Source organism: Cebidichthys violaceus, unplaced genomic scaffold, assembly GCF_023349555.1.
Source record: "Cebidichthys violaceus isolate CVI_PGR_0920_01 unplaced genomic scaffold, fCebVio1.0.p SCAF_11, whole genome shotgun sequence".
NCBI lineage: Eukaryota > Metazoa > Chordata > Actinopteri > Perciformes > Stichaeidae > Cebidichthys > Cebidichthys violaceus.
The window spans coordinates 13467662-13479428 of record NW_027176274.1 but is presented as its reverse complement, the minus strand read 5'-3'; the positions used below and the strand labels follow the sequence as shown (position 1 = coordinate 13479428).

The following is an 11767-nucleotide window of genomic DNA, read 5'->3' as shown; positions in this document are numbered from 1 at the left end:
CTAATGACTCCCGTGGCTCTGGGCAAAACACAGTGAAGCTGCCATTTATACCTTTATAAATAGTAACAATAAGAGCTTATACACAGCACACTTCATAAGAACTTACAACAGCAACTTTTTGCCCCAGGGGAATCATAACAGGTTAAACCAGACATGACTGTACTATAACACTCAAGACTCATTAAAGTCTGATTAAGAAGAAAAGCTTTGCTGCCAGCAGGGTGAACCAGACGCTCTTAACAAGATCTGCAGACTGTACCGACTGAGCTCAGTGGTGTTTGTGTTAGTGCTAGAGATGATGAAGCTGAAGATGGAACCTTTGTGGACTGAGAGGAGGTGGGGGGTTGGGCCTGTGAGCCCGCCAGGCTGCGGTCTGATTGGTGCTCCAGCGGGGAAGTGAGATTGTCAAAGTCAGAGGGTCCTGGATCAGCTGTTAGCTGTCGATCCCCCCCACAGCATCCACTGATAACAGATAGCCACCGCGATCACCGGGCAAAGAAAAGAGAAGTCAGACGCCCAGCAGCTTCACACCGTCTACAGGTAAGACTAGCTGAATGTTAGCCACCCGCTAGTTAGCGTTAGCAGCTGCGCAGATTGTCCCATAAAGAAACGCTCAGTTATGATAGAAGCAGCTAACGGTAGCTAGCTTAGCTGCTACAGTAAGATGTACATACGAACACAATGACACCATCGGCTGAATCATCATATATTATATTTATACTATATTTATTTGCACTAACACGACTGGTTGCTGTGACACTTGTGCATCACTGTGACTCAGCTTGTACAAAGATAGCTGTGGTTCAGGTTCCCACTTGAAGCGGGTTGTTTACGTTGCATGAAGAACTTGTACCATTCCCGGCATGTGTGGCGTTTCTAGGTCGAGCGTCCGTTTTCTGGACTGGAAGGTGAGTGTGACCGACACTCACTGCACGTTGTTGTTCCCGCAGGCAGCATGAACTCGCTCCCAGGAAGAGCCGCGCTGTCTCTGTGCAGGCGCACGGCAGCGGCGGGCGGGATGAGGGTCTTCGCCGGTGCCCCGGGTCACCCCGCTGGTGGCGTGCCCGCCGACAGGGCCTCTCTCCAGGCTGTGCGGGTCTGCCACTCCGGGGCGAGCCGCAAGGGCAGCACTAGTACCAAGAAGCGGGGCTACGACATCACCAGAAACCCACACCTCAACAAGGTGAGCTCCATGATTACCCTCCATGATTACCCGGTACATTGTATCCTACATGGACATGAGCACAGACAGGTGTGGGTGTGAGGACGTTATGTTTGGTTGCATGTCAATATTGCAAAACAGTAGAATATTGTATGCATTTTGGAGTCACTGATATTTATTTATGTATAAAATAATAGTCTTTTGGTCTATAAGCAAACAGTGGAAAATGTTCAAATGTCTTGTTTTGTCTGACCAACACTCTAACATATTCAGTTTGATGTCATAAAAAAAAAACAATATCAGAAAAGATTTACATTTACAACACAATTGTTTTTATTTTAGCTTAAAGAATACTCCCAGTCAGAGAATAATTGGGCATCGTGTCCTTCCATGTTTATTATAAATGATCTAGCTCACACATGACGTGTGACCTGTCGTCACAACGTATTTATACCAGCATCTCTGAAGGCCTCATAGCTGCTACAAATCATTCTATTCATAAGGTAGCCGTCTGAAGCATAACACTAATGGTGGATTACGTGGTTTTGTAGTGCACCACATGTACAGAGGTAATGAGGACTGGACTGCCACAGGTCTGATGGAAAGCCACTGAGAAAAAGACATTAAGATCAATGCATTCTTGAACAAATATAACACTCAACATTCTTGTGTTCACAGTAGTATGAAATATGAGCTGACCCTGTGTTCATACGACTCTGTCTACAGATAACATTATGTCCCCCATACCATATTGTATGTGGTGGTGGTACACACACACACACACACATATATATATATATATATATATATATATACATATATATATATATATATATATATATATATATATATATATATATATATATATATATATATATACGGAGAATACCATGGACGTACCACATGGTACAGCACAGGAGTGACACATGAATGCCATAGCTGCTATCTAAGTGAGATAGTTGAGTGGTTAAACGCCCACATCTGGAGCTGTGAATGGTCTCCCTGTTGATTCCTCTTATATGTCTCTGCCTCTGTCTGCTTTCTGTCTGTCTAAATCACACATATCGCTTCTTAAGATAATCATACGTTTTGAATTGTATATCCCATAAAACACAAGTGTGGCAGTTGCTGTGCATAAGCAGATAACGATATCAATGGTTTTGCAGTCAGTGTGGAGTCACAAGTATTTTTTTCAGAGTTAGACAGAAAAAAAAACTCTTCCCAAAGCTGCAGATCTGGTCTAAAACAAATCTCCACCAAGTGACTCATCAACGTTTTTTGTTTCACTGCATTTTTTCCCCCTAAACTCTGTAAACTGGGAATACGTTTTTTCCCCGCCTTGCTCGCTATAGCAGGACACATACAGACACTTTAGCTGAGTTCCTTGCTTTGATTTGGGTTGATAGGAGGTCACAGTTCCTGATGCCCAGTCAGCAGTTACTGTACTCACATGTCAATTCAGCGGAAACAGTCAGCAAGTTAAGCCACTCTCTGATGAGTGAATTGTCTTTTAATAAAAAGTAAATGTTAGTTCATGTGTGTGGTGTGCTTTAACATTTTTAATGATCAGATACTTGATTATTATTCCACTTCTAGACTAAACTATCCAGTTAGAAATCGAGTAACTGCTTATGACTGTAATGTAATGTAATGCTTACTCGTTTTCAACAACCCTTTCTTCACATTTACACACATTTTGTCACCATCACACACTCTTGGTGTATTCACAGCTGACACTGAGTAGCGCCACTGGATTTATGAGCGGTATTCATTGAGGAAGGCTAGATTTCTGTCCCTATTCACTAACCTCTTTCTTTCTGCAGACAAACCTCTCAAATGTCAAACTAAATCAGATCGTAACCATATAAAAGCAACACGTGGGGTTATATGGGATGCTATTATGTTGTAACCTCATAGTAATCCATGATAAGATTTGTATTGGAGCCATTACTAAGGTTAAGCAGTTTATACTTTTCCCACCCACATGTAGTCTCTCTCTCTTTCTCTCACTCACTCACTCACTCTTACTCTCACTCTTACTCTCACTCTCACTCTCACTCTCACTCCCACTCCCCGTCTTTAGTGTTTTAATAGCTACTGGTTAAGGGTGTCACCTTTAATGGGTTTACTTAACCTGCTTGCTCTGATGGGTTTACCTTATCTCTGTTAATCTGTGACTTTCTCTTTGACCACGTTTGGTAAACGCATTTACATGTGAAAGGTTTTCCATTCACATGTGTGACGTTAGACTAGTTTGAAAGTTGTCTGTGCACACCGGCATTCTCTCTCCTTGTTTGGTGTGTCTCTCTGTTTTAATGGCATCTGGCAGGCAGGACTTTTGTTTGCGCAGACTGTTGTTTGCAGCTGTACAGTATAGTGTTGTTCAGCCGTATATATTCAAAATACTCCTCAATAGAAAGCATGCAGCTTGTGGAACAACTGTAGCTGTAACATGTGATGTGTTCAGATATTTTCACAGACCCTCAGTAGAAAAACACAACCAGACCTCAGGAGGCCGGTTTGTTCCATGTAGGTCAGTGTTTCCTCTGCCATGCAAGAATAGAGAGGAAACGGAGAGAGCGAAACGGCCGAGACGAGGAAAGAGAAGTGAAGCTGACAGGGGGAGTGGGCTCAGGCTCCCGCACTATTGGACAGAATAAATAGATTAAACCTCACCCTCCCCTCCAATCACTCTTTGGGAAGAATGCCAACCTCGAGACGGCCGAGCGGCAGCGCTAACCATAACCAGAAGGCAGAGAGGTACAAGGCTGCCTACCAGAATAAAAGCTCGGCCTCGTCTCGTTTACTGCTTTAAGCGAACAAAACATTTGTAGGACTTTTTAAATGTTGCTTTAATACCAGTGTTTCTATACAAAAAAAATGGCAGCTAAAGTAGAAAAAAACATCAAAAAGACCACTGTATTTGGGCGCGCGGGTATGAGTCATAACCAACCACATTCTGGGATGACTAACACATGAGTCACTGTGGTCGGGGTTGTTTGATTTCTTATTTAGTTAGCGGGCCTCGCCCTGTTTTTTTTTTTTCTTTTCTCAGAGATCACAGTGTTGTATAACCACTCCTCTTCCACTCTGCAGGGAATGGCATTCACCCTGGAGGAGCGCTTACAGCTGGGCATCCACGGCCTGCTGCCGCCCTGCTTCCTCTCCCAGGATGTGCAAGTGCTGCGAGTCATGAAGAGCTACGAAACACGCTCCAATCCTTTGGACAAGTGAGGGAACCGACTCAAGACATTTAGAGTAAAGCATGCTGAAGTGCTGTTCAAGAATTTAGCTGCAGATGTTGAAGGAGCTCAACCAATCGGGGGGGGGGGGGGGTCTGTCCCACATGTTTGGTCAAACCTCCGTTAGCGGGTCACCATCTGCTGTTATTCTCACCAATCGTCGTGTGATTAAAAGTTTATTTATTGTCATATGAAAGACTTGTAAAGCAACATCCAGTGGCCGAGTAGTTAAGACTGAGACATTTGTTGCTTGCCATACCTCTGTCTCACTATATTTCATGCAGAAATGTTTTTAGCACAAGTTACAAGTAACAGAAATTAGAGAAAATGTTGCAGCAAAAACAAAAATGGCGACGTTGGCTCTCTGTCTCAGGTACATCCTGCTGATGACGCTGCAGGACAGGAACGAGAAGTTGTTCTACCGTTTGCTGACCTCTGACATTGAGGAGTTCATGCCCATCGTGTACACTCCCACTGTGGGCCTGGCCTGCCAACAGTATGGCCACGCCTTCAGGAGACCAAGGTACCTTTTCAGCCTTGCATTTGGTTTAACATTCTCTATATGAAGGACCGTTTTTCATGTTTTGAAACAACAAATCCTGTACACCTGACATTTCTGCCCGACATCTCTCAGTCACAGTTTGGTTTCCGTTGATATCGCTTCGGACAGTTAAACTTGCTGAGACGTAAAAGTGGTTGAAGTTACTTCATCCATCATAAAGAACACAGGGTGTCGTTTCGGTTCAATCTGAATTTCATTGTTATTGTCGGGTAAAAGACAGAGAAGAGATCAAATCATTATTTGTTTAATTATCATCAGTTTTTACTCTTGTGTACAGTTGTGTCTCAGTTGTACACTAAAAAGTAATTCAAACCAAAATAATGGGTAAATTGAGGTACAAAATAATAAAATCAATGATAAATCTATTGAAAAACGTTTGAGTTTACAAATTACAATTTGGCAGTTATTTTCCAAAATCAATGTTGACCTCTGTCGCTGTGTGGTTGTAGATAAATTCAAATTAGCACAAAAAAGACATTAAAAGTCCATAAAATGATTATGTTTTACTTTTAAATTAGTTTATATTCGTTTAACTTCTGTTTATTACGACTTCAAATAATCAGTGTGATGGACTACCTTCCTCAGGTAAGTATCTGATGGTTGACGTTCGTGTCTGACCGCAGTGAATGAAAGCCAACAGCGTGCAGGAAACTGATCTAAAAACGTGCATCATTAAATCAGTACTGCTGCCCTATAACTGATACCTACCTGTTTACAGAGGACTCTTCATCACCATCCACGATAAAGGCCACATCGCCACCATGCTCAACTCCTGGCCTGAGGAAGACATAAAGGTACACACACACACACACACACACACACACACACACACACACACACACACAGAGCTGCTTATGCCTGGGAAACTAACACTGTATGATTCAGATTTTACTGATGTGTGTTGTCCTGCAGGCCATTGTGGTGACAGACGGGGAGCGTATCCTCGGCCTGGGTGACCTGGGAACCTACGGTATGGGGATTCCTGTCGGGAAGCTGGCGCTCTACACAGCCTGCGGTGGCGTTCGGCCGCAGCAGTGTCTCCCGGTGCTGCTGGACGTCGGCACTGACAACCAGGTGTGTTCAATCACAGAGCTGCAGCACGGCTGGAGTAAGGTTTTATCAGCAACTTCATATCTGACTCTTATCAGAGGAGTTTGAGCCGTTATAAAACAGAAAGGTAATGTCAAGTTGTCTCTCATTGATTGACTGACTGATTTTTGGTCCAGGCGCTGCTAGACGACCCCCTGTACATCGGACTGAAGCACAAGAGAATCAGAGGAAAGGAGTACGACGAGCTGGTCGACGAGTTCATGCAGGCAGTGACAGACAAGTGAGTAGAAAACAAAGGACAAAAGAACGTGCGAGCGACTGCTGATGTGTGACTCTTTCACTCTGTCGCTCTGCAGGTACGGGATGAGCTGCCTGATTCAGTTTGAGGATTTCGCCAACACCAACGCCTTTCGCATCCTCAACAAATACAGGAATCGATACTGCACCTTCAACGACGACATCCAGGGTACTAAGACACTCACGGCCTCCATCAGGCGGCCGGTGCCATAACTGCAGCTTTATACACACAATATTTGTATTTTTCTGAGTTAAAATAGAAAAAATAGACACCTTTTTACCATCTAACCATTCTACAAAAACCTCCCTCACTTCCCTCCAGTATTCCCATCCCAGAAATACCACATTCTCCGAAGGAAGAGAAAAACAAATGTTAATCTCAATCTCACAATATAATGTTACAGTTTGTTTATTCTAAAGCCATAAATGACTGACTAGAAATGTGAGAGTGATCCTTGAAATAACATCAATAGCGCTTACATGTGTCTGAATGACGCAGTTCATTTTGTTATGACAATTTTTAAAGGAGCATGTATCTTTAGAAAGATAGCAAGATTTCAGTTCACCACGGAGATTCCTTTGTTCATTTCTAAAAGCCTGCTTAGGTAAAAGCCCTGAAACGGGAGTATTTGCATGAAGACAAACTTTCCTCAGATCATTTGTGTAATAACTAGTGCAGGGAGGAGGCGAGGTGTCCATTAAAGGAGCCGTGTGCTCCCCCTGCTGGACTCCTCTTATTACTACTCACACTCTTGCTACTGCTGGTGTGAGGATGTTATACACATAAAGCATAAGAAAACACACAAATATTGTACTGCAACAGGCAGTAAACACTCTAAGTATGTCATATGATACAACATGAAAATACTCAAATATCAGAACATAAAATTATACTAAATATGAGGCCATTAAATGTTTAAATCAAATGATAAAATCAGTTTTATATTTCTGATTTACACATTTCATGTTGTTAAATTGCGTGTATGGTCATGATGCACTTTATGCACATGTCACTTAATGTGTGTCTCATTTTTTATATGAGATCTAAATCAACTGGTTCACAATTTTGGGGGTGGAGACCCTGAGGTCTCAAGATAAATGTGAGGTGATTATCAAAATAGGGAAGCAGAAATAAAAACAATTTGCAACACAAAATTATATTATTGTTTCAGAGTTTTTGAACCAGTCACAACTGGTAGAAATATGTGACCAGTGACGAGCGGCCACAAGAAGATAATTTCTTTACTTTAAAATATCACAAGCCAAACAACAGAAAACCACTCGTCTAAAGTACAGTGTGTCTTATTCTCTCTCTTCAGGCACGGCCTCAGTAGCTGTTGCTGGGATCTTAGCGGCTCTGAAGATCACCAAGAACACACTCTTAGACCACACCGTTGTGTTCCAGGGGGCGGGCGAGGTGAGAAGATGTCTGCCCACTGGATTGTATTCTGTTCTGAAAAACAAATAACTGTCTGTAATCCCTAACACATAATACTCGACTCGATTGACACACTTAAAACTATCCTCTTGTTTGTTTTTAATGCCAGGCTGCTCTGGGTATCGCTCACCTGCTCATGATGGCCATGGCCAAAGAGGGAGTAAGTAGAGAAGAAGCTGCCAAGAGAATCTGGATGGTGGACTCAAAAGGTCTCATTGTGAAGGTAAAGTGTGCATCTGTCACTTGCTCAGCTTTCCCAGATATCAACTGTGTGTAAATCACCAAACGGAGAAAAAAAAAAACCTTTTACTCATATTTAGGGAAGGGGCAATCTCAACCACGAGAAGGAAGAGTTTGCTCACGATCACCCGCACATAAAGACCCTGGAGGAAGTGGTGCACACCGTCAAACCCACTGCCATCATAGGTGAGTCTACCTGGAAGGACACATCATGGTTTTTAATTGTGTTAAAAGTAAAACCCCTTTTATAACTCTCATTGTTTGTTTCATTCATTTATGGTCATCAGTTGTGGAAAAACAGAGAAACCTATTAAAGGTGAATGTGTCGCTCCAGCTTTGCTCAGCACAATAACAACTTGGTAATTTCTTAAAAATCAACTAACTCTCTCAAAGACTTTAGATGTATATGTTAGTGTTCATGGGTCTAAATTCAAACACTGCATGTGTGATGAACTGGAGGATATGCTCAGACTTTTAATCAAAACTATGAAATTATAAGACACTAATTCAAAGTAGAAACCGATCCGTAGGTTAACAAAACTACAATTTTGAGATTGTAATTCTTTGCTCGACAGTAATTGACCCATGTGGTCTGAAATGGAACCTTTTTATTCACATTGTTTAATGTGTAAAGTTATTAATGTTCTGTTTCCTGAACATGAAGGAGTGGCTGCTATCGCGGGAGCGTTCACTGAGAAGATAATCAAAGACATGGCGTCCTTCAATGAGAGGCCGATCATCTTTGCCCTGAGTAATCCCACCAGCAAGGCGGAGTGCACAGCAGAGCAGTGCTACCAGCTCACAGAGGTACTTAACAGTGTTATCTAGCTTATATTCAGTGTTTCTCACACAAATATGCTATTGTGTGTCCACTTGAAATGTAAAAAAACCCTCTAAATACATATTCTACCTCATACAACATTTAACAATCCAATTTATGAATTCAATCTGTTATTTTGCTAGTGGTCGTCTTATTCTGTGCTTTTATTGAGGCGTTGCTCTTTTTTTAAGCCACACTGCTGCCCCCTGCTGTAATTTGTGTGGAATTGCGTATAACTGAATACAGCTGTTGTAGTCCGTTTCATTTGGCAGATATGGACAGATTTTGAGGTTTTTAAACGCCACCACATTAGAAAGTTTGACACCAAGGCCTAGTCTACATCTGACAAGACATTCAGAGGCTCTGTAAGAACTTCCCAAAACGTTCAATGTGGTAACTGAACTTGCCTTTTCAGCGAAACAATATCTTCTATATCTTTCTGTTGTCTTTACAGAAGTGACTCACACTTTGTGTTTTCTATTCCTCTTCAGGGCCGGGGCATCTTCGCCAGTGGAAGTCCGTTCGACAAAGTGACTCTGGCAGACGGACGCACCTTCTTCCCCGGCCAGGGAAACAACGCCTACGTCTTCCCCGGAGTTGCTCTGGGTGTTATTGCCTGCGGAGTGCGCCACATATCTGACGACATCTTCCTCACCACAGCAGAGGTATCGACTTCACATTCTTACCACATGTTAATGATGCATTTAATTATTTACGTGAGTTCTGAATAACAATACTTGTTATTTTGCAAAGTGACATCTGGAGGGTAAACTTCAACCAATGAGGACTTTACACCCTTTTGTACACCGTTGCATCTTTTATAGTATTTTAAGGCCTCTCTTTCTGCACTTTCCTTCATCTTGGTGTCTCCTCTGTTGTTTCAGGCGATAGCTGACATGGTAACAGAGGAGCACCTGGCCGAGGGAAGACTCTATCCTCCTCTCAACTCCATAAGAGAGGTGTCCTTCAAGATCGCAGTGAAGGTAAGTGATCTTTCTGTGTGGTCGGCCCTCATTCCTCACAATGGAATATGTGTCTTCTGTGAACTTTATCATGGGGGGGTCTAAATATTGTGGCATGATAGTTTGCATATGTAGCTAAAATCTTAACTAAATCTTATTAATTATGTCTTTTGAAGTGTTTACGTACAATAAAAGTCAGAGGTCTCAACGGCTGCCTGAAAATGTTAATAATGCTGATTTTGTTAAAAATGTAGTTTCCGGCTAGAATTAGCTTCGCTGAAAGTGTTTATGTTGTGATTTTGTGGATAACTACTGTGATTGGGAAGTATAAAGATGTGAGGATATTGTTTTTAAAATGTATTGCTTAATTCAATTTAATGTAGATAAGCATCTGATAAAGCTGATTTCTATTTTTAAGAGATTGTTTTTTGTAGCTGCTACTAAAGTCTATAAGGAAAAAGAAAATTCAAACTAAATATTCATGATTAAAAAAACATCTTTATATATTATTTATTAAGAGTTTAACACTCCTAAACTCAGCTATTCTCATCAGGACTGTGTTGATTTGATCTGATTTGATTGACAATAAATTCTAGTTCAGTTGTTGCTAAATTATGATCGGTGCACTGAAGTACGTGACATCACCTTTTTTAAATCAGTTCCACTTTAACAGTGAAAACAGGAAAACAGAAATATTTCCTCTGAACTAACCAAAAACAGTTTTTATCTTTGGCAGAAAATCTTTTGTTCGTGTTTGATTCCATAACTTGCAGTAACTATATTAAGAAAATAACAAATACATATTCTTTACCCCTTTTCCTTCTGTTTCCTTCTCTGCCAGATTGTCAACTATGCATACAAACACAACATGGCTTCCTTGTACCCTGAGCCTAAAGACAAGGAGGCGTTTGTTCTGTCTCACATCTACAGTCCAGATTACGACTCCTTCACTCTGGACTCGTACAGCTGGCCACAGGAGGCCATGAACGTCCAGGACGTGTGATCCTGCCTCTCCCTCTCGACTCGCTATGCTGACCTGGTGTCATGTACAACGTCTGCATTGCCTCCGTTCAGAAACGTTGCCAATGATTCTTGCTTTTTTGCTTTCTCTTTGTTTCTGTTTTCAAAACTGTACTTTTTGTTTCGTCAGTTCTCCGTACCTGATTGAAGGTCTTGACTGAGTCAAATATTTTATAGACGCACTTATAAACAGCATATCGAATATCATAAGCATGACCTCTATAGCTCTACACTCCTTCCACTAGATTATCCTGCTAAAATGTTGTATTTAATGCTCGCAGTGACTCAAAATCAGTTTTTGAGAGATGACTCGGAGCTAGTGCATAAGAATAAGAATGCAGCGGTCAACATTAACGCACAATGCTTCTTCCTGTCTTGACACAAATCAACAGAGGACTCATGAAGCTTTAAAACTAAGATACAAATTGAACAGAAACTCTCAGTGCCTCTTCCTGTGTGGCCTCAGGACAACACTGCTCCACATTCTGTGTTAAAACCTCTTTTTGTTCAGCAAGTTGCAAAGAAGCCTTATTTGGCTCGTCCCCATAGCTGCTTCTTCATATTTTACACTCCTATCTATCTGCCCACATGTTTTAGCACACAAGACGTAAGAACACTCCACAATCTGTTTCTCCAGCTCTGCCTGCCCTTGAGAACCAGTTATTCTTACTTCTGTTTTCTTGAATGTGTTTAGAGGAGGCCTTGTTGGGAATTTAGTGTTACCATCAGGATGTTTTTGTATACAATGGTGTCTTTTTCTTTTAGTATTTGTACAGAGCTCTTTTCCTCTTGTGGTGTTTTTGCCAAAGTTACTGATGAACTGTATCTGATATTTTACTCCTAGAGAACATGATACTCTGCAAGCTTTACTATTGGCAGATATGCTGGAAGTTTTAAATGGAACCTGAAACTTTTTAAATAAAATTGTCAACAAAATATGAGTGATTTATGGCATTTTAGGACACAGTGTTGTG

General features: G+C 41.5%; 1 protein-coding gene across 1 annotated transcript; it reads left to right on the top strand.

The window, feature by feature from the left end:
• Window positions 1–340: 340 nt before the first annotated feature.
• Window positions 341–11729, top strand: me3 (malic enzyme 3, NADP(+)-dependent, mitochondrial). Its single transcript, XM_068704957.1, has 15 exons — window positions 341–540; window positions 951–1183; window positions 4259–4392; window positions 4778–4927; window positions 5685–5760; window positions 5879–6040; window positions 6193–6296; window positions 6373–6482; window positions 7633–7730; window positions 7861–7974; window positions 8072–8177; window positions 8656–8798; window positions 9303–9476; window positions 9696–9794; window positions 10615–11729. The coding sequence occupies exons 2-15, from the start codon at window positions 956–958 to the stop codon at window positions 10774–10776; spliced, it is 1860 nt and encodes a 619-aa protein (XP_068561058.1). The 5' UTR covers window positions 341–540; window positions 951–955; the 3' UTR covers window positions 10777–11729.
• Window positions 11730–11767: the final 38 nt, after the last annotated feature.